The 23,202-nt window shown below is 40.1% G+C and overlaps 1 protein-coding gene across 3 annotated transcripts in view; it reads left to right on the top strand.

Annotated features, from left to right (window-relative positions):
• The first annotated feature begins 1,335 nt into the window (after positions 1-1,335).
• dgki (diacylglycerol kinase, iota) overlaps positions 1,336-23,202 on the top strand; it is a 36,554-nt gene continuing 14,687 nt past the window's right edge. Inside the window, exons 1-22 of one of the 3 annotated variants that reach the window (XM_030045676.1) lie at positions 1,336-1,405; positions 4,954-5,010; positions 5,178-5,246; positions 5,343-5,411; positions 6,726-6,842; positions 7,446-7,520; positions 8,742-8,837; positions 9,500-9,582; positions 9,996-10,056; positions 10,280-10,393; positions 14,061-14,186; positions 14,922-15,000; positions 15,132-15,187; positions 16,081-16,143; positions 16,882-16,955; positions 17,662-17,773; positions 18,010-18,096; positions 19,211-19,323; positions 20,430-20,492; positions 22,422-22,522; positions 22,665-22,744; positions 23,019-23,063. In XM_030045676.1, the coding sequence (XP_029901536.1) occupies positions 6,750-6,842; positions 7,446-7,520; positions 8,742-8,837; positions 9,500-9,582; positions 9,996-10,056; positions 10,280-10,393; positions 14,061-14,186; positions 14,922-15,000; positions 15,132-15,187; positions 16,081-16,143; positions 16,882-16,955; positions 17,662-17,773; positions 18,010-18,096; positions 19,211-19,323; positions 20,430-20,492; positions 22,422-22,522; positions 22,665-22,744; positions 23,019-23,063 (1,521 nt within the window). In that variant the 5' untranslated portion in view covers positions 1,336-1,405; positions 4,954-5,010; positions 5,178-5,246; positions 5,343-5,411; positions 6,726-6,749. The remainder of the gene's footprint in view (positions 1,406-4,953; positions 5,011-5,177; positions 5,247-5,342; positions 5,412-6,725; positions 6,843-7,445; positions 7,521-8,741; positions 8,838-9,499; positions 9,583-9,995; positions 10,057-10,279; positions 10,394-14,060; positions 14,187-14,921; positions 15,001-15,131; positions 15,188-16,080; positions 16,144-16,881; positions 16,956-17,661; positions 17,774-18,009; positions 18,097-19,210; positions 19,324-20,429; positions 20,493-22,421; positions 22,523-22,664; positions 22,745-23,018; positions 23,064-23,202) is intronic. The other 2 variants (XM_030045677.1, XM_030045675.1) reach the window with 2 other exon arrangements.

Genomic DNA, 23,202 nt, shown 5'->3' with positions numbered 1-23,202 from the left:
ATAAAAGGAAAATAAAAAGGGTTAGTCTAAAAGTAATCTGGAATAATGCAGTTGAAAAACTGTCTGTCACTTCCAAACTCAAAGATGACCAAACCTGTCAAACTGTTGACGTTTTTACAACATCAGTGTTTCTGCAGAACAACAACACTACGCAATAACACAGTTTTTTACTTCCAGCACACAGAATTGTTACAGACATACTGTACCTCTAACCAAGCTTACAGTGGACCGCTAACCTTTTCCTTTAATACCTACCATTTGATTGGAGTGCATTTTGTTATTACTAACATTAGGACACATTATTTTGCTCCATCAATGTATAAATGAATAATGACTCAATGTTTTTCCCCTCTGCCATTAAGTGTTATTGTGCTTGTTGCAGCAGTCAAGAGCCAACCCAGTGACTAATGTTGAAACCACTCCATTATCTGCACTGATATTATTATCCATTAAGACTTGTTGGTCTGTTGTAAGAGCAAGGGCAATAGAGCAATTTTATCTGTGAGAGCCCTAAAGCACTTTGTCATTTTGAATGTTCATATTATTTTTCATTGACAGCCACATAGCGGAAAAAGTGACTGATTCGTCTCCGAGCAATCCAGCTAATGGTTTGTCAGTGATAGGAAATTATTAGTTTCCTGCTGTCGATTTTCTTACACCACCCATTTATTTTCTTACACCGAGTCAAAACTTCCATTAGCAATGTTCAGTAGGAAACACTGTAGGTGGTTGGGTTTTGTTTTCTTAAGATTCATATACAGTTGATTGTTAAATTGGTGTTAAATTAAGTTCTCAGGAGCTGTTACAAGATCAGGTTTTAAATTTGATCTTGTGAAACTTGCCCTATAGGTACTCTGTACTCTGGGCTGCTGGAAGATACAGATCAGCCAGTGGAAAAGAGAGAGAGAGAATATCTCTATTGTCTTTTCGTGTGCAGTCTAATGCTGCTGCTAGCTGCAAGCCACCCCATTGCTTTCCATGACGAATACCGTCAACGCTAAGTGAAGGTTAAGATTTAGTGAAGGCCAACACAACATTGTTTTTTTCCCATTTTCAGTCGTGACTAGCCAAGAAAAATAGACTAAGATTGAAATGTCGAGGTGTTGCTTTTAGTGCCTCAAGTGTCATCTTATTGTTAATGCTGCGCATAAATGGCCATTAAAGCTTTTAAGTGTGAATGGGAATGAAAACATCATGAGTGCCTGTGTGCGCGTGCTTTTAACAGAGATTGTGCCTACTCATTTGTGTGCGTTCTTATAGTTCTTGATGTTGTGTGCATGCGGTGTATCTCAAATTGCCCTCTGTGTGTGTGTCTGTTCCTCCTTTAAGAAGTCGGCCCCCAGGAGGAAATGTGCAGCCTGTAAGATTGTTGTTTCACACAGCTTGCATAGAACAACTAGACAAGGTATGATGCTCACATACATACACACACATACACACACATACACATACACTCACCATTTCAATACACATGTAGTCAAGACAAGTCCTACATTTTAATACAAGCTTGTCACCCTATGTTGTTGAAGAGAGATCATTTGGAAGAGAGATTCTGTTTCATTTTTCTGGCCTGACAAGTAGCTATTTGAGAGAATTGAGTTTTCTGCTTCACTGTGCCTGTTCAGTTTTATTGTACCACGTTTAGAGGAAAAGCAGCCACTGGTAAGAGTCAGGAAAGATGCATGATGCAAAATTTCTCCAGTGGTTAGTGCTTGTCTGTAGTTGTTTAAAGCCAGCAGTAAGCAGAAACAAAATAAAAATTTAATAGAGGCAAAGCAAGGTGACAGATTGGCTGAACAAGTCAAAATTTTATGTTCACTGAATAGCAATAACATAATTTTCACTGGCTTCCTATTTCCTGAATTTCCTTGATTTTCTAGTATTTAGTTTCAAGCGGTTTTGGTTTAGTTTCAGCTATAATGCCAGCTTAATTTGCATGTATAGTTTGCTAAATTAAATAGCTTCTCCCATGCCGTCAATCCAGAGCTAAGAGTTTCTCCAAGTTGACTAGTTTAACTCAACATGGTGTGCAAATTGACTAGTGTAACTCCACCATGGTGTGCAAATCACGTACCATACAGGTGATTTGCATGTTCAGCATAATGTCTATGAGATGTATGTGCTTGACATTTCTGAAAATCATTCCCCAAAGCAAACAGTCATATTTTAGAACTCTGATCTCTTTATCCAGCTGTTGGTTTCCATTCATTCCACTACGATATGAAAATGAACTTTCAGAAACTTCAAACTTTCTTCACATCAGTATTTCATCACTGTAATAAAGCATGCAAATTAGTTTTCCTGAAGGCAGCAGCACTGTTGTGTTTTGATGACTTACAAGTGGGTGAAGTGAAACAGCCTCTCCCCCAGATAGTATTTCCTGAGGAAATGTTTGCTTTACACAATATAATATAAACGAATATTCAAAATCACTGAAATGGTCCTTTAATTTTATTCATAGTCTTGAGATTTTAACACATATTAAATGTCCTTTAAATTAACTCACGTTTAAATTAAGTCATATTGATTCTATTTGACTAAAATGGCTGTGTGCAAGGTATGTTGTAATGTTGTTAGATTTTTTTGAGCAAAAATACTGATATTGTAGTCCACAAAAATCTTCCTCCAATGTTGTTTTAATTGTGAATTTTGAAGATTCATACCACTACATCGGTGTAGATCGTATTCACAACATTTCCCCGTCTGACTGTAACACATACACATCTATGCGTTTCATCCTAATATTTATGATGATGTTTTTTAAATTGATATTTTTATGATGATATTTTTTTAAATTGAAATTGTTAATAGACAATGCTTTGTGCTACTTTGTGCAGCATCATTAAATCTTACCATTTTTATTTTCAGCAAATAGCAAATTCCAAAAAAGCCCCTGAAGTAGCACTTAGAGTCGTCCATGAAACACTGAAAAACATGAAAATAATAACAGGGTTTTTCTTGCCTCAAAATGAGAGAAAAGTGAGTCGGTCAAGGACCCACACTATGCTTGTCTTCCATTAGAAGAGTAATAGTAATGACTCACCAACTCTCTTATAACAAAAAAAGTAACAGTAATATTAGAGCTAAATTGCTTCATTCTATATTCTTGTACTAGGATTGAATTTTATAGTATTCTCCATATGAGAAATGGTTGTCAGGCAACTTTACATATTTACGGTTAATAAAGCAAGAAAAATACCTTACCACTAGATTTATGAATTAATTGATACCCTGCTAAATGCTCCCTCTTCATTTAGTATCACCCTCTAGACATATCTAGATGAGCCTGTAGCTGCTAGTAGAGTCCCGGCCACATGTCCAGATATTGTTGCTCTCCTGTGCAGAACATGAATAGAGCTGTCTCTTTTCTCTCTCATCACTCTGACTGCTCACCAGGTCTTATCTCAATATCACACTAAAACACAAACTCAGCTGGAACAAAATAGATTCCTTTAGTTTTTATTCCCTAGGAGTAATAAACTCGTGCAGTGAGACTAGGGAACAGATTGGTATCCAGAAATTTCTCATTTCAGATAGCTGAATAGCGTGTTTCCTTTGGCTCTTCCTCTCCACGCATTACATGGCAAAACAGGTCTAAAAGTCACTCTTTTGACATTTTGAATTGGTAACAACAAGTGTGATTTACAGCAGGATTAGGCAAAAGATTGAAATTATATCAATATTGTGATACACGACCACAAATTATCAAGGATTTTGGCTATTGTAACATCACAATATGGCATGCGTGTCTGTTCCTTTTGCTTGGTTACCATATTCACATTACTAATGATTGATCAAAATATTGTGGTGTAAATGTTTTGTGAAAGCAGTACGTTTACTTGGGTACTGTACTTAAGTACATTTTTGAAATATCTGTACTTTACGTGAGATTTTTTTTTTCTGGAAAACCATGACCTTTACTCCATGACAAAGACGTTCAAAGACGAATATTGTACCGCTGACCACTATTGCATTTCTCGGCAGGTTGTCGTTACTCGTTACTGTTAAGCATTGCTTTGAAGTCAGCTGTTCATTTTTTTTTTTTTTTCTTTTTTCTACAATGTTATTGCCCGCACGCTGTGTTCCATCAACACATTTTGTTAGCAAAGCTCAAATGACTGACCTGGCGGTGGTATAAGTACAGCCATGAGCAGAGTGGTCCTACAAGTAAGTCACTGCATCATCAGGTGGTTTCAGAGAGTTATGATGTTCTGCAAAGGCACTGCGAAAACAATATGGCAATGTGTTGATATTAAAAAGAAAATGTACCTCTGAATACTGAAATACTCCAGTACTTTAACTCAAGTAAAAATATCATCATACTATCAAGGTATTCAGTCAAAAATATTACAATATTTGATTTTGTCCATGGGATTTAGGCCCAATTTAAAGTAAATGCCTTTCCCATGCCGGTCTGTCCTGTGGAAACGATCTCCCAGATCGTGATTGTTCACCCAGGTCAGCTTGGCTGGGCTCTGTTGCAATGGAGAAGTGACTGAATGTTCTTCCTCAGAAGCTGTCTGGCCCTGTAACACTTTGTCCTGGTTACGACAGCTCCCCTGTAATGTCCTCAGCTACTGCTAATCCACCAAGTGCAAAAATGGGTTTTGTTACTGCTGACACAGTCTGATTTTTTTTTTTTTTTTTAAACGTGACATAGCTGTTGAACAAGACCGCTGCTTTAAAAAATTCTATGCAGGAAGAACCCTGAATAATTAAAAAACATATTCATGCTCACTTCTGTGGAATTCAGTCAAAATGTCTCATTGGAATTCAAGTTAAAGGCAGCCAGTGTGGGGCAATACTGCCAAACCTAGATGGAGATGTAAGCATGATAGTGAGGCAGCTGATTCCCAGTGAAGGCCTGGTTGGATTTTACAAAAGACATCAGCTCGATCTCTTTTTTTCTTTAACTCCCTTGCTCTGTCTCTCTATCTGTCTCTCTGTTTGCAGATCAACTTCCGCTGCAAGCCAACCTTCAGAGAGGGAGGATCCCGAAGCCTCAGAGATGTAAGTGTGAACGTTTTATGTGAGAGAGAATGTGTGTAAATGACAGCACGTGTGTGAGAGCAGAAATTATTACGTGTGTGTGTGTGTGTGTGTGTGTGTGTGTGTGAGAGAGAGAGAGAGAGAGAGAGAGAGGAACAGTGAGTGTTTCTAATGCTTCTCTCTGACAGCAGAACACGTTGAGACATCACTGGGTTCACAGGCGTCGGCAGGAGGGAAAATGCAGACAGTGTGGCAAGGTGAAGACACAAACGCACACACACACACACACACACATCCTCAGTTAATGCTCTTGAGACAGAGTAGCACAGTGTTTTTTCTATCTGTCCCCATAGAGTTTCCAGCAGAAATTCTTCCACAGTAAAGAAATCATCGCCATCAGTTGCTCCTGGTGCAAACAGGCTGTAAGTAGTCCATCCTCTATGTTTAATCACTCTAATTTTAAGGCAAAAACCCACACCAAGAAATAATTCTTGTATTGCTAGTGTAGAATAAAAGCTGTTTCCCCGGCTTGTTTTCAGATTGATGCCCATGCATTATGAAATTGGAAAAAAAAAAATCATGAAAGAAGATCACTCGAAACATGCGATTCTTATGTAGAAAGTGCATCATTGCAGCAGAAAAATAATACAGCAGAGGAAATAATATCATTAAGAATGAATAAACAATGTATTTATTATTTTTAAAACATCTGGATTACACTTATTTCAGTTTGAGATAATAGTAAGACAAAATTAACTCCACATTTTCTCTTGTAGTGGTGGTAACTTAACTGTAGTGGTACACCACTGCCAAATGAATACAGAGGAAAACACTGTGTCAGGGCACTAGCTGTCACAGTTAATGACAGCCATAACTATACAGTACACTCACAGAGCTGGAAGACCTTTTGGATAAAAGCACCCACTAAAAGGCTCCAGGTGAAGCATAATTTTCTAATTTTCTACTATTTATGTTTTGTAAACCTGATGTTATGAATTATTGCACTGAGCTTCAATCAAAAGTCACATGTAACACCATACACCAGGGGGAAAACATATTTTGTTGAAGATTTCCGTTTCTGAATCTCATGCAAACTCCATGCTTGAAACAATGCTTATTTGTGTGAAAATGTTTTTCCACACAGTCGCACAGGTGCATCTCTCCCCAGATTTACTAGAAAAAGACAAGCTGCATAAAAACATGCACCACTGACTGGAAGGAAACTATATAAGCAAAAGAGCTATTCTTTTTCAAGGCCAGCACCAAAAGACTGTGAAATGGCGCTACAGCAATGCCATAGTGTTACAGGGAGCTTTTATTCCTCTGCTAAAGAAGTCTTACAAAATGATTGTTAGTACGAAATTAAAACTGTCTGACGGTGTATCAGGTTCCTTACATCTGGCAACACAGTCAGAAACTAAATCCTTTTCATTTTGGAAATATTGCATGATGATCCTCATGTAATGATTTCTTTCCTGAAGTGAGTTTATATCTCTTTTGGAAATGAACCACACAAATGTTTCTCTCTTGCTGACAGTATAATTTTGGTTGTGTGTTTTTTATGCATAACCATGATGTCTCATGTCCATTAAAGCTGGAGCAGGGGCACTTGGGCTCGGATGCAAAATGCGTTATTGATTGAAAGATCATAATGCAGAGGATATACTCTAAAATGCTTAATAAATAATGTATAATAATGAAATAAATAAACGATAACAAGGATAATATGTTTGCAGTTCCACAACAAGGTGACGTGCTTCATGCTGCACCAGATCGAGGAGCCGTGTTCGCTGGGTGCCCATGCTGGTGTCATTGTACCACCATCCTGGATCATCAAAGTCAGAAAACCACAGGTACACACACACACACACACACACACACATTATGGTTGTCACTTATGATACCACTGACTGTACTTGTGCCATAATAACATGCCAGGCTACCTCTCTCTAAGCCACCAAAACTGCACTTCAAAATGAGGTGGATAACATTTCCAGATTTTCTACCAAGGTTAATTGCTTCTTTAACACACACACAACACACACACATTCCAATTGTGGAGACCCCCCCAGCAGTTCGATCAACTGATGAAGCTCACTGGCAGTCCTTTGTGACAGTAATGAGAAATGACACCGTTGACTCTAAATTTAAAACTCCAGAAGAGGGCCTGTGTCCAAAAGTGTGTGAGCGTTTGTGTGTTCATGCACACGTCCTTTTCCGTGCGTGTGCTTCAGGCTGTGATGTGATTTGAAGCGACACCTGTATGATCTGTTTGAGAGGTCTCTGGGTTTATGTCACACCATCACACACAGACACACATGCCTCGGTCACATCACATGCTTCATCGCACTTTGAATTAGCATCACAAGTGACACGGTGACAGTGAACTAACTATTGACCTCTCTCTGTCTCTCTATCTCTGTGTGTGTGTTTGTGTGTGTGCGCGTGTGTACCAGAGCTCGTTTAAGAACTCTGCTAGGAGGAAAAAGCGGACATCATTTAAACGAAGGACAAGCAAGAAGGGCATGGATGTAAGTAAAACTGAGCGAGAGAAGTTTTATATCTATGCTTGAAATGTTCCTGTGTGCCAGTGAAGTTCAACTCGAGGGTTCAAACATAAGAATGTGCTGGCTTGAGCAAGTATATCAAAGTTTTAAGTACATTTTTAACTGTATATTTTTATTGTAACAACTATTTATTCTGAGCATAAACCGTCCTCTGGTGCAGTTATTGTGTTCATAAACCAGCCCTCATGCGATTAAGCCACTGGCTACACTAAACACGTTACATATCCAATCAGTTCCCGGAGCAGCTGCTGCAACACTACGCTACTGGCTACACCAGACATGAGAGCAGCACACAAGTCATGCTTATGTGCCACTGAGTTCCACTTTACAAACAAAAAAATAGGCCAGTCTTCTATTTATATTTTTATACACAGCCCCTTTAAACATAAATGGACTGTGAATTGTTTCCTGTTGTTTCCTGTCCTTTGCATCCTTTGACAATAGTTGACAAGTGAGTCTGAAATAGAAAACTGGATGACATGAAATGATAAAATTAAATAAGAAAAGAAAAAAGCTTATCAACCTAACTCCCTGGTAACTCTGATAGACAGGTTGCCTGCATTATGAGGTCATTTTTAATCGATTCCCTCTCAATTTCTGATTGGATTGGATAAGTAGCCATACATCAGCTACTTTGTATCAAACATCCTCAGGGTCTTGATCACCCTGTCAGCGTTAATTTTGTCAGTACTGGCTGGCTAACATAGTCTGTAGATGTTAACTTACCCATATCATACAAACTTACCAAAAAAGTTGATAAAAAGTTGAATCACGCAAGTATGCCATACGCTCACTGCAGGTGTGTTCCAAGAACCAACCAGATGCGTTACATGTCCAGTGTAGCCAAACCGTTAATCAGTAATTCAAGCCCCTTTATTCATCCTTCTTGACTGGATGAGGGTTGCTTTTTCTGACTGCTCAGAAAAAGCACAGCAGCAGAGAGTGAACCAGTGGCAGAGTAGACAGGCAGTGGTACCTGGCTTATTAGTGGGTGAGAAACAGCAAGAGCACAAACTTTATTTGGGCAGTGGCTCAAGTGAACCACTGACTGATCAACCAGCTGGCCAAAGTCAATATTTCACAGGCACCAGGCCATCGAGCAGCCCTTTAACCAAACCCAGATATGTTATGTGTATTTATGTTTGTAACATTTGGCTCTCTCTTTGAATCTTTTTCTCTCTTTAGGAATCCAAATGGCGCCCATTCATGTTGAAGCCCCTCCCCTCTCCTCTAATGAAGCCTATCTTGGTGTTCGTCAACCCCAAAAGTGGTGGAAACCAGGTCAGGACACTTGTCAGTCTATGATTTTCATCTAGATCATGACTCTAGGGGCTAGCAGCTAACAGACCTCAGATCATCCATGGCCTGCCCAAACTGTGAGAGATGAAGGTGTTGTGATGTCTGGACAAGTTTCTTTTTCATGCCTGTGGCAAGTAGCAAGCTAATCAGCAGTCACTTTAGATTTCAGAATAGGTATTGTGATTGGATAACAGATGTAAGGTTAAACATTTAGGTACAGAACTTCAGCAGCAAATTTTTAAACTCAGGTAGTAACATGCATATGATTCGATTGATGCCAAAAACAGTATGAACTGTTTTGTGACCAACACAAAACATTGACTTTCAGTCAGTTAAACCAAAGAACAATGGCATCTTTCCCCAAAAACACATTAATCGAACCTTACTGAGTGTGACAGCATCTACCAACATCTATCTGAAGACTGGGCAGTTGTTCTTAAATCTTCAGAGTGACCCTACTGAGATCAAATGTTTAATCTGAAGCAGCCTAAACGAAAATACATTTTTTAACAAGTTCCTTGGAATAACATCCTCAATATGATATATTATCTAGACAAGCTTTAGCTTCTCTCTCTCTCTCTCTCTCCTCTCTCTCTCTCTCTCTCTCTCTCTCTCTCTCTCTCTCTCTCTCTCTCTCTCAATAGGGCACCAAAGTGTTACAGATGTTCATGTGGATCTTGAATCCGCGACAAGTCTTTGATCTGTCACAGGGTGGGCTGCGAGAGGCGTAAGTACCTCACCCCAAGGCCCATATTGGCCTTTCATTTAAAGTCATGTGTCCTACAACCTTAGATAGAAGTCAAAGCGATACCCTTACCTTGACAGTCTGCTGTACTTTTTTGTATTTGTGCTTCATTTAACTGGAGAATGACTTGGCAGTGTTGCAAAACCAGAAGTAATCATTTTACAATGCACCATTACAGTGATGCTAGAAAAAAGTCCAAATCTTAGTGATTATCCTCTTTTATTCAAATCAACTGCTCATGTGGTCTTCCATGGAATGAGACATTTTCATACAACTTGGACCAATTACACCCACTCCAAACCAATCAGTAACTTAAGTAGCCTGCTTCCTACCTAAGTAACATTTTTTTCTACAGCCTGATCTCTCTCTGTCTTGTGCACTTTGTGCATTACCAGGTTGGAGTTGTATAGAAAAGTGCCAAATCTGAGGATTCTTGCCTGCGGAGGTGACGGCACAGTGAGTCTATCCTGTTTTGTTCTCTCGTCTACTGGATTAGTTTAATCTTGTCTAGCTGAGTATCTTCTATCATCTGATATTATAACCAAGGTTGACCAACATATGGAATTGAATGAACAAGTGATCCATGAATTAGTGAGTGATTCTCTCCCTGTTGTTGAACAAACAGAAAGACAGCTTGTTCTATGTGTAGTATGGAGTTTTTATGTCTGTCTTGCTGTAGGTGGGGTGGATCCTGTCGGCTCTAGATGAGCTGCAGATGAACCCCCAGCCACCTGTGGCTGTACTTCCTCTGGGAACAGGAAATGACCTCGCCAGGACACTCAACTGGGGCGGGGTGAGTTCCTAGCCTTGACTCGTACTGCAGTGTTCCTCAGAGAGGAGCAGGACACTGCAGTGTCTCCCCCGCTGCACTCAATCTTTCAGCAGGAACCACCACAACAGTGTGTCTGTTTAGTCCAAGTGAATGACTTGGCATTCGCACAGTTTAACGAGATCATAAATAAAGTACGATTTGATGAAAGTTTAATGATGCCTGTGGAGAAATTGCATCAATGCAGCAGGAAAATAATAATAAGTTCCCCTCAAAGAAAAATAGAATATAACAAATGGGACTTGTATAAACATATACAACCAGCAATTTCAACACTATGACATTAAGTAGAAAGAAGAAGTAGATATTAAGTAGAAAGGCCTGAATGAAAAGTATGAAAACTGTATGGACAGTAAATGTATCAACTTGACTTGAAATAAATGGCAAACAGTAAAAATATGAATATGCAATGAAAATAAACCCAGTCATAGCCACTGCAGCACCTCTTGGAGCTACAATGTAACTCATTCACATTCCAGGAAGTCCATGAGAGCGTCCAGCCTCTCTTCCTGTGTATCCCTGAGACTTCTGACATTTTGACCCTCATAAACACAGCATACAAACACAACATTTTTCTTTACACTATCCCTGTGTCAAACAGTACACTAATAAAGACGATGTAGTCGTAGACAGGCATCCCCCTTCATTCATTTATTCTCTTCCAACTTGTTAAAAAGAAAAGAGCAACAGGATTTTTCCAAATGCTCCCTCTAATGAAGCACAAGCACAGCAGTGGGACTTCTACGATGGCTACAGTTCAATTCAAGGGGGCTCCACTGGCATGAATTACAAAAGCATTTATTGCCAAACAGTATGTGCTTGTAATTTCCATGTTTTGTTTTAATCTGTTTAGGCACCAGCTGGGTTTTGTACATAGAACAAAATGAGTTGCAAAATGTTTACAGGGAAGAATTGGCAAGTCAGTTTAGTTACACATTGTTTTATTGACAACTTAGCAGTCATTATCTGAATTGCCTTGACACAGTCCCACTCCTTAGTTATGCCATAAATATTTATGCCATATTTATAGTCATAGACCCTCCATTGTTTGAAAACAACAAGTCCATGCCCATTTGCTGCAGGCTGATAATAATCATTCAAAGAAATATAGGAGAACTGCAGTAAAAGCAGCCAATAGCCAATTGTAAATAGCAACAGTTTTTGTAATGATTATTCAGGTACTTTTAGATTACCCTGCTACATTAAATATCTTGTTAAACTGATCACTTATTGCAATTTATTGCAATTGTTGAACATCTGAGTTTTTTCAGTCCAGATCTATAAGAACCACAAACTCCTGTTGTAATGGTTCTTATTTTTTATATAAAGACCTGTAGCACAGACTTACCAAACCTTATAAAATATAGTGCACCGTCCTTCTTCAGCAAAGTACTTAAACACTTAGAGTGTGTTACCAAAATATGTTAAAGTGCTGAAGTGTCAAGAATCTGCTCTTTGACGAACACACACACACACACAAGTTGCATAACTGTGCTGCAGCATGGAGGGAGAGGCCTTGGCAGGCACCCATATCCCGCTATTAGACTCATCTTTGGACTTATTGGATTGAAATGGATGTTATGTGGGCTTGTAGCGGCTGGTGGTGATGGATTAACTGACGAAAAATGCAAAAACTTTTAAAAGTAAGTTATGAAGTCAAAGGACTTTAATAACATTGAAAAACATCTGAAATAAAGATAGACAGATGCTGCCCAAAAGAATGGGAGCGACTGCAAATTCGTATCTGCCAGGTGCGTTTAATTAGTGTAGTTTAGAATCAGTTATTGTGCAGATCTCTTTTGAGTCAGCTTTGTCCTTTTTTTGTCCTCTTTCATCAGATATTCTGACGGCAGGTTTCTATCAGTGTTATCTCCTTTCCTTTCCTTTCCTTTCCTTTCCTTTCCTTTCCTTTCCTTACTTTTTCTGACTCACAGCTCTGTTATTTACCGCTGCACCTGTCCGAGCTTCTCCCCCGTGGCCCTGTGTGTGTGTGTGTGTGATAACAGAGAGGGAATAAGAGCTCCGCTGAGTGTGTCACTGCCACAGTAGAAGCCCTGCTGATGAGTGCTACTATCATCTTGTCTCTTTGTGTGTGTGTGTGTGTGTGTGTGTGTGTGTGTGTGTGTGTGTGTGTCTCAGTCAACATAAACCTTGGTGCACTGGCTTACTGACTCAGTCCAGAGACAGAAAGAAAGGAGAAAGAAATGGATGGAGAGAAACAAAGAGGGCTCAAAGGAAAGAAAGGCAGACAGAAAGTGAGAGTGAGACCTTGGCCTTAATTAGCAGCGCAGTGTAACTAATGAGATGGAGGGAAGGACAGAGGAGTGGAGAGGGAGGGAAAATGGATTGAGGGAGGATGGACAAGGTGTGTGTGTGTGTGTGTGTGTGTGTGTGTGTGTGTGTGTGTGTGTGTGTGTGTGTTGTATATGCGTGTGGGCTTGTGGTGGTGGCCTGTGTGTGGCAGGCTCTTAGCTTCACTTTGCTTTTAAAGTGGTTATTATGGTGTCAGTGTAGCAGCCTCAATAGCCACTTACTGAAAGCCACTCATTACATTCTGTCTCTCTTTCTTTCTTTTCTCTCTCTCTCTCACACACACTGTGTGTGTGTGTGTGTTTGTTTGTGTGTGTGTGTATGTGTGTGTGGTGACCTTGCTGTCAAGAAGAATGGAGATAGAGAAAGAGCAGACAGGGTGTAAAGGCTTGATCATGAGGGAGGCAGTAATTTGGCTGGAAAGAGGACTAGATCAGCATCTTCCTCTTTCTCTCCCTCATCTCCTTTGCTCCTCCACCATCGTTTCTTTTTTCCTCCCTCTGCTCTCTTGCAGTTCCCCTCTCTTTTTTCTTACTGAAAGTTAGATCACTCTTTTGCCTCCCCTCTGCTTTCCTTCCTCTTTTCCTTCCACCTTTTTCACTCTCATGTTTCTCTTGTTCTTTCGTCTTTTCTTTCCTGTCAAGAACAAAAAAGTTACAAAATTGACATTTACGTGCCCCTGCATGCATTTGTTGAGATTTAGCAGAAATACAGTGTATTCTGTTTGCTGTTTTCAAATGTCATCTATATGTACATAGGGCTGAGCACTAATTTGATATTATAGTTCAATCATCTTTCAGTCGAATAATAACATGATTTGGGATATTGTCATGATACACAAAACTGTTCAAACTGATGATAACAATTTTTTTTGTTTTTACTCAATCCAAAATTAGGCATGAAACATTTTAAGGAATATTATTTGAAAGTTACCTGGTATAAGCTTTTTGAAAATGAATGAATATTTGAAAATTTTAGTTTTCTTTGACATTATACTTGACATTGTCATTAACTTCAGTGTGCTTTTTTTAACATCTGATTTTCCATACATGAGTCATATTGGGATAAATAGCAATATTAAACAGTTCAACCATAACCATAAGTTCAACCATACACAGTATAATTTTAAACAGCAAATTAAGCCCTTATTTATTTATTTTTTTAAACCTCTTCCTAACTTTTTGTTAGTCTTGATTATTTTTGTTTTATTTTGGTCCCTTATTTATTTATATGTAATTTTTCTATATCGGGGTAAATGGGATTAACTCGAACTGAATGTGTATATGTTCTGTAGTACTATTTTTTCCCTCTCTCTCTTCAGGGTTACACAGATGAGCCGGTGTCCAAGGTTTTGTGTCATGTGGAGGACGGTTCGGTGGTCCAGCTGGACAGGTGGAATCTCCTGGTAGAGAAGAGCCCCGCCCAGCCTGAGGAGGGCACGCAGAAGGTCAGAGGTCATGTTGGAGTCAGGGCCCAAAGGTTAGGGCATCAGGATATAATAGCGGGTTATGAGCTCAGTTTCCGTCTTCATCTAAAATAAAATGAAATAGCTAAGATCCTTCTGGAGAAATTTGACTCCTGCAACAGCAGGAAATACTAAGGCAATACAGCAAAGAAAAATAGAACTTAAATTCAAGTTTAAGAATAGAGGGGGTTAGTGAACAGCTGACATTTTTAACTTGTCAATAAATGAAATATATCTGTTCTAGCATTTAACTGAAATAAAGAATAAATTATGGAAAATAAGCACAATATGAACATACACCAAGAAATGAGATGCATTCATTGTAAAATAAGTAAGAAATGATCAAAAATATCAAGAGTGTGCAATATAAGCAAACGAGAAGGAATGTTGGAACAAGGAAAACAAATATATCAAGTTTATGGACATGATGTGTGAAAAGTGTGTCATGTGTGTCATGTGTCATCAGTACAGATGGCAGTAGAGAAAATGTCTTGGCAGACATGTTTTCCCACTTGTAAGAAATTATTCAGCTCAAAAATACTCATAACATCAAATATATTTAAGATGCAAATGCAGATAACATATGTAAGGACTATGCAGATTTGGATCTGTGAATTTGTAGCACTCACAGCATTACAGAGGGATGTTTATGATTGTGATATGAAGATGTATATAATATATGTAAAGTAATTTTGTCATTTTCTTCTGTGCCCCCAGCTGCCTCTAAATGTGTTCAACAACTACTTCAGTCTGGGCTTCGACGCTCACGTCACATTGGAGTTCCACGAGTCCAGAGGTCAGAGAAATTCTCTAAACCACATAATAACCATCATCCACCACGGGTTTAAGTTACTACTTTTTACTAAATTGTAATTTTGACAAAATACGTTCTTCTCTTTCCCTGCATCGGTGTTTGTGTCTTTCCAGAGGCCAACCCAGAGAAGTTTAACAGTCGCTTCCGCAACAAGATGTTCTATGCAGGAGTGAGTGTCCTACTTGACTGAGTACATGCATACATCAGCATGCTCACACACAATCTCACACAGCCCAAATTCCTCCGTCTCTCTTTCAGTGTGACAGATACTCATACATACACACATAAATGCATACACACATGCACACACCTACAGTGGCAGGTGTTCAAGTTCTGCCTGAATGAAGGGAGAGAGGAAAGGCAGTGAGGATGGACATGAGAGTGAAGAGAGAAAATAAAAAGTGATACAGCAGAGAGGAGCAAAGAAGATGCAGTAACCAGAGAGAAAAAACAAGGAGAAAAGATGGAGGCGCTAGAGGAGACAAGACAAAGAGATTGAGGGGGTGAATGAAGGAGAAGAGAAAGAACTACCGCCTAAGAGGGAGAGTAGTTAAGATTAAGGGTCCCTAAGGGATAGGTTAATTTCAACCCAGGCCATATTAAAATGTTGATTCTCATCATGTATAACCATACATAGCAGAGCCTCAATACTGGCCTTTTTTTTTTAGTTCCAGGACTTTCATTAGCTGTGCTTAATCAGAAAATTCACTGCTTTTGCCAGCTTTGTTTTTACATTTTGGATTTTAATTGGTCTTCAATTCAAATCTGGGGCATTAAAAAGGTCTTATGGGGTCTTAAATTTGGCGTTCTGAAGCCAGCAGATCCCCTGTTAAGAATGGGAGATGGTAGAAGGAAAGGGATGGGTGGGAGGAGAAGAGGAAGTGTGGAGGGGAGTTATCTCTTTTTAATGAGGGAAATGTAATGAACTGTAATTCTGTTTGATTGGGGTCTTTTTTTTTCTGTGTTTATACATGGTGTATTTGTGCCTCGGTGTGTGCGTGTGTGTGTGTGTGTGTGTGTGTGTGTGTGTGTGTGTGTGTGTGTGTGTGTGGCTGTGAGCAGGCTGCGTTCTCAGATTTCCTCCAGAGAAGCTCCAGGGATTTGTCCAAGCACGTCAGAGTGGTGGTGAGTGTTAACACACATTCGCTCAGTCTCAGTTATTTTCAATGTCGACATGTTTGGGCAGTGGGGTGGGTAGGGGTGGTGATTAAAGAGACTTTCAACATGCACCCTGCCCAGTTGTTGTTGAGACAGTCACTGAATCCCTACCAGCTTCACGGGTGCTGGTCTGTAGTCGACCTTGACCTATGACCTCTGCTATGAAAGGAGAATCTCCCAACAGGGATTAATAAAGTATCACATGTTGACTTAATTAAGGTGTTATTGTTTTTACTGTTTTTCCCTCACCAGTGAAAATTACCTTGCTGATGTTTGTCAGATTTAAATGACCTTGATAGTTGGTCATATAAAATGTGGCCTTGTGATCCTGCACAAGGCTACAAACTGGAAGCAATGCAGTGACAAAAATAAGGATTTAAGATTTAACTAGAGCATGAATAAAGCAAATAAATCCCTGAGCAGTGTGCTTTGGGTGCGCTAGTTTTGCCCCCTACGCCTCCGCTTGATTGTCCTGTGCTGCTACCTCCTTCCCTACTTCTGTCTTATACTAACATTTAAAATGTAAATAGGTCCCATTCACATTTAAAAGTTACATGTCATTTTAAGTCATCAGACCTACATCATGCACACTGTCTGCCCCCTGGTGGTTCCCATGCTGCACAATGTGAACCACAGACCGAAACTAAAGAGCACATCTCTCTGTCCCTCTCACTCTCTCACTCTCTCTCTCTTTTTCTCACTCAGTGTGATGGCACCGATCTAACTCCTAAGATCCAGGAGCTGAAATTCCAGTGCATTGTGTTTTTAAACATTCCCAGGTGAGTGAACACAGAGAGCCACTGATTGTCTGATTGTGTACGATTTAGTTGCACTATGGATGATGTTGCTGTGGTACTCCTCTGTCCCTAAATATTTAATATGTGAAAGTCCTGAATCTGAGATTTTCAGGACTAGAAGGAAAGTATGCTAGGGTGCAAATTAAATGAATTTACACTTTGTGCTGTGTCTTGGATTTTGTCCTTTTCATAAGTGCTTTATTTCAATTGAGAGCAAACTGACATATCAGGCTGATATCGGTCTTGTATTGAAGATAAATTTTGTGCCAATATTCAACATATTCAGTTTGGCTATTTTTATGTCTAAAAAACAATATTTTCCATTGGTTCAATGTCCCCCCAGAGTTTTATTTTTGTTTAGGTAGAAAAGCCTCTGAAAGAGCATTTAGGTCATCGTGGGACACTAAAACCAAACTAATGAAATTCTGATGGATTAGCAGGTTTTTAAAGTAGGGTGAGACAGGTTTCATTGGTGCTGGTGAGTAAAATGGTTCCACATCACACTGGAATTATATCTGAGACTAAGCTAATGATAAAAACATTATCACTATTTGTGGTCTTGATGGAACCTTCACCTTCACGACACCGACATGTCAACATCCAGCCAATATCAGCCCTGTATATCAGTAAATTGAAATGATGTGTGGGTGTTCCACAGCATTAAACTGGCATGTCTGTGTTTGTCTAGGTACTGTGCTGGCACTATGCCATGGGGGAACACAGGTGACCACCGGGACTTTGAACCACAGCGCCACGATGACGGCTGCATCGAGGTTATCGGCTTCACCATGGCCTCACTGGTGAGAGACGGAACAGGAAAGATAAAGATATAAAAGGGGGAGAGCAGGAGGAGGAGGAGGGGATAGAGCAGGATGAAGTGCAAGAAAGAGCAACTGAAAAGATAAAAAGTGAATAAAGCAAAAGGAATTGAAAGACAGAGACAGAACCAAGGGAAAGGGAACAAGGTTGAGCGTCCTCATGTGATGAACGGGTCCTGCTGCTAATCCCTGGTGTGATTTCCCCTCCTGTCCTCCAGGCAGCACTGCAGGTGGGGGGTCACGGAGAGAGACTGCACCAGTGCAGAGAAGTCATCCTCACTACCTTCAAGACTGTACCTGTTCAAGTGAGTGCACGCATTGGCATGTACCATTGTCCAAGATGTTAGTCCTTTACTGACTGAATGGATTTGACAGTTTTCTTTGCAAAATTAGGAAATTCAGATGTTGCAGTGGTAAAATAATAATTTGACCTTTTTCACAACTGCAATTTGACATGAAATAGCAGGTAAACAAAGGTGTTAGTATTAACATTAATTAAGGTTTTGTTCCATTTAAGTGCAGCAGAGTGTTTCCAGTGAGGCAGCATGAACAGCACCAGGACCCTGGCTCTGTTCGACCTGAATGGCATAGAACCTTAATGAATGACATCAGTAACACCTGTGTTCACCCTGCTGTGCATGTCAGAATGGCTGCTGTGAAAAAAGCCTGTGGAATGCAGCAAGGAAAATGGAATAAAAATGTCAGTTTATATTAAATATGAGACAACAGATGAATAATGTGAGTTAGAGAAATACAAGGCTATGTAAACTAACAGCAATACTCAGTACAGGAAAAAATTAGTAAAAATATACCACTGAATGAAATATTTACAGTAGGAATGAATTTACATGGAATGAATATGGGAACATTTAGCAAACAAATGTGTTTGCTGATACATTACGGACTGCAAAATGTACATGATATTCACATTGCCAGGACTAGAGAAGGCCATACTGTACATACAGTATTTATGTGTCTAAGTGTGCAGTTGTGTTCAGAGGAAAGAGTGTAGGCCCAAAGACATAAAACAGCCATAAAACCAATATCACTCTGCAACAGATTAAGTTAAGCAAGACTGAAAATATGTTTTTCAAAGGGATTTAAAAGGGGTCACCAAGCTGAGTAGCCTGACCTCCTCTGGGAGGTTGTTCAAGAGTTTAGAGGAGCAATCGCTCTTTTCAGCCTTGATGGTTGTTACATTCAAAAGTGCCCAATGGTCTTGGACTGTGTTTCGGTAAAACTCCAACTGGGTTGTCCAAAATGTTGCTTAAAATGATCACGATTACAATATTAGAAGAAAAACACTGAAGAGCAAAGAAACACACAGAATCTGTTTGATTGTGGATTGTGTCCCAAGAGTCATGCTTGTGTGTTCATGTGCATTCATGTTTGTGTGTGTGTGTGTGTGTGTGTGTGTAGGTGGACGGTGAGCCTTGTCGGCTGGCTCCCTCCACTCTCCGCATCTCTCTCCGAAATCAGGCCAACATGGTCCAGAAGAGCAAGAGACGCACCTCTGTACCCCTGCTTAACGAGTGAGTCACACTCGCACTCTCGCACACACGCAGACACAAAACACACACACTCCGGAAGTAGGCCAGCAGTGTTTTAAATGCCTGGGTTACACCGCGTGAGTCATTCAATCTGTTAAGCAGGAGCTGACATTCAGCCCTCTAAATGTCCTACATCTCTCTTCAGCTCATGCCAGAAGATAGATTTTCTCTCCCAAAAACGTGGGAAGGAAATATATCTTCTGCTCAGATTGATCAAAACAAGAGCTTGAGGTTTTATCTACTTGACATATTGACATCTAATATTTTCCCCTCCTTTTTTCCTATTCCTGGGCGCCATCTGCGCCATATGACAGCTAAGGAAAAAAAGACTCAAATATAAGTCTGATGATTTCTCTCAGGGATGAAGCAGCAGCAGTGCAGTCCTAGTTGTTGCCTGCACTATAAAGTGTGTCTGAAACTCTGTTGCTACTAACTGTTGTCTGTCTCCTCCACCCCTGCCACACTAATATTTCTTTGTGTTTATCTATGTATCTATTTCAAGTAGCTCTATGTGTGATAATCTACCAGCTACAGTATTTCTGTGTGCGTATGAGAAAGGAAGAGAGCGAGCGAGCACTATTAGCTGCAGTTACTAGTGTTTATGCACGATGACCTGCTATGCTACTGTACTCGATGCTATCTATATCTGTGTGTGTCTATTTACCTTTGGGCTTTTCTCCATCTGTCTCTCCCTCCTGTCCCTTTTTGTCTTATATTCCTTTCATTCTTCCTTCTCTTCTCCCTCAACACGTCCGCAACCTTTCCAATTATTTATTCCTTTTGTTTACCTTGTCTCCCCTCCCCTCTCCTCTTCTCGTTTCCTCTCCTCGTTTTCTTTCCTCTGCTCTCCTCGTCTTCTCTCCTTGTTTCCTTTCCTTGCTTCTCCTTGTTTCCTCTCCTCTCCTCTCCTCTCCCTTCCTCTGCTTGTTTCCTCTTCTTCTTGTTTCCTCTCCTCTCTTCTCCTCATTTCCTCTCCTCCCCTCATTTCCTCTCCCTCCCTCATTTCCTTTCCTCTTTACCATACATTCCTCCTTTCTCTTCCTCTCCTCTTTGTGTGTGTGTGTGTGTATGTGTGCGTGCGGCCGTAGTATTCAGAAGGTGTGTGCAGCTGATCTGCGCCGCCTCTCTGCTCCCCCTGACTCCTTCTCTGTGTAAGTACCTCAGCCCTTTGTCTGTATGTGTATGTGTGTGTGTGTGTGTGTGTGTGTGTGTGTAGGAGAGAGTTGGTGGTGTTGTGTCATGTTATGTCTAGGGTTAGACCAATATTTTGGCTTTTTATTAAAACTCAGGTCCTGTCTGTCATCCACCTCTGGTATGATTATAGGAAGCAGTTGTTTGATAAATACATATTTACCATAGAGCTGATCAACACTACTCTGGCAGTCTATGGGAAGCTTTTAAACTGAATTGTAATTGTAATGTAACATTTTGACTAGCTTCCACACAATTATGTAGGAATAGGTTTTATTATTATCATTATTATTAGTAAAGATGCATTATTGGTCAAACCCTAGTTGTGTAGTGTGACGTTGAATGTGTGTGTTTTTGTCGTGTACGCAGTAAGAGGACTTGGAGAGAGGGATTGAGACCGAGTGTATGGCGGCATGCTGCAGCCTTCTCACTTCTCAATGTGCTTCTGCCACTCGTCTCTGTGTCTTTCCCCACTGTTCTCCATTCACCCTCAACCTTACCCTTAACTGCACTCTTAAACCTGCACCGATCCTTTGTGTTCACTGGATGTCGAAGCTCCTCCTCTTCCCAAGCAGCTATTTTCCAATCACTGTTCTGCATCAGGTTGCAACTCAGTATCATCCAAAGTCCTCAATTGCTTTGATTTTTTCACTTTCTAGGGGCAAAATGGACATGTGCCACCTCATTAGTTGTATTCAGCTCGACAGTGGTCAAACCATGAACGTAACTGAATTCATCTTTTAAAATAACTGATTATTATGTGGTGATAGATTGCGCCATGAAGGTACGATTTTGAGGTAGAGAAATGGGCAATTTTGCCAGCAGTTACTGTCTAAACAACAGTATTTTGTCAGTGTACTTTTGTTGATTATCAGCCACCATGTTAACATTGATTTTCATCAATCTTCATCTGTGCTTAAAGGGATAATTCATCCATTTTGAAAAATCTGTTGTTAATGCAATTCCCCATAGCTGTTATATAGGGCAGTAGTGGTGCTGTCTTCCTCTCATTGTTATTGGATACTGGCTGGATGCTCCAAATGCTAACTGCCATTGAGGTGGACTTCCCCCTGGATAACATTTTTTCTCCTCTGGCACCAAGTGATACAAAAAGTGCAGAATTAAATCAATTTTTTTCAGATGTTAATACCAGGAAATAATATGAGCAAAACTACCACCCATGTGCATTAAATAGTCACATGTGCATTTTAGTTTTGAAAAGTGACGATTTGAGCTTGAGGAAGTCCACCTAACTTGCAGCTAAGGAGGAAGTGAAATGTATATCTATTTTTTCAAAATGGGTGAACTATCCTTTTAAGGCAATATCGCTCAGTGACACTGCCTCAAAATGTTACCCCCCCACAACCTCAAACTGAATCATTTGTGTTGCAAGAAGATAGCAAAGCCCTACATCTTACAACTTTTTCAAACATTTGTAAATCTCTGCTTGCAAGTTTTTCCTTGAAGTAAAAAATTGCTTCTGTGCAAAATCCAAAAAAGCATAACTTTGCTTATTGACTGGAACTATATTTAGCGAGCAGATGTCAGACAGTGTGAGCCCAGTGTTACTGGGCGGTAATTAGAAGTGTCCAAAACTTTCTTAGATATACAGCTCTGGAAGGTCCGGAGAGACCGTCTCTGTTAGCATCAAAGAAACAAGGCACCGAAATTGGATGAGATTTTGATGAGAGAGCTGTTATACATGATGTGTGTGTGTGCGTGTGTGCGTGCGTGCATGCATGTATTTGTGTGTGGAAATGCGTGTCCTTATCTTCATATGTTTGTGCATGTCTGGGCTGTGTGCCTGCTTGCATGAATGTTTGTGTGTGTGTGTGTGTGTGTGTGTGTGTGTGTGTGTGTGTGTGTGTATTCTTGCATGTGTTTTGCAGTCCTCATGCAGTTCCAGATCGTCTTCGCCTCAGAGTGAACCGGATCAGCCTCCAGGAGTACGACAGACTGCAGTACGACAAAGAGCGACTACGAGACATCTGTAAGTGTGTGTGATGCAGCTGCTACAACAGGACTGAAACGAAGTTTATCCTGCTAATACCATTACTGGTACAAATTCGCATTGTGTGTGTGTGTGTGTGTGTGTGTGTGTGTGTGTGTGTGTGTGTGCGCGCACGCCTCAGCCATCCCAGTGGGCATTGTGGTGGTGAGGGGGGACTGTGACCTGGAGACTTGTAGACTTTACATCGACAGATTACAAGAGGTGAGCCTTATAGTCTTCATCATCATCATCATCATTAAACCCATCACTTTCAACTTGTTATTTTTTCTCCTCTGTGCCTCCTTCTTCCTCCTCTGCTTCTGTCTCCTCATAATAATCATTAATGTGTTACTGGATGTGACTTTAATCCATCAAAAGATTTGGGAAGATGTTTTTTCATGTCCTGTTCACTAACAAAGCTAAGACCGGTGCAAATTCTTTATGGAAATGCTTTGGTTGTATATTAACCTTGACACTTATCTGCTATGCTTACTAGGACATTCACCAGGCGCCATCTACTGGCCACAGAGTGCATTACCAGGTATTCAATTTCTGGGTGTCTTTCTGCAGAAATGTACTTTCTGGATTTGTTATAGTGTTCATCTAAAATGGTATTTTAAATGTTGACATTTTGAGCATTTTTTATGTTCCCACCTCCCTCCCCAAAAAACAAACAAACA

Source organism: Myripristis murdjan, chromosome 23, assembly GCF_902150065.1.
Source record: "Myripristis murdjan chromosome 23, fMyrMur1.1, whole genome shotgun sequence".
Lineage (NCBI taxonomy): Eukaryota > Metazoa > Chordata > Actinopteri > Holocentriformes > Holocentridae > Myripristis > Myripristis murdjan.
This window is presented reverse-complemented; position numbering and strand designations above follow the sequence as displayed.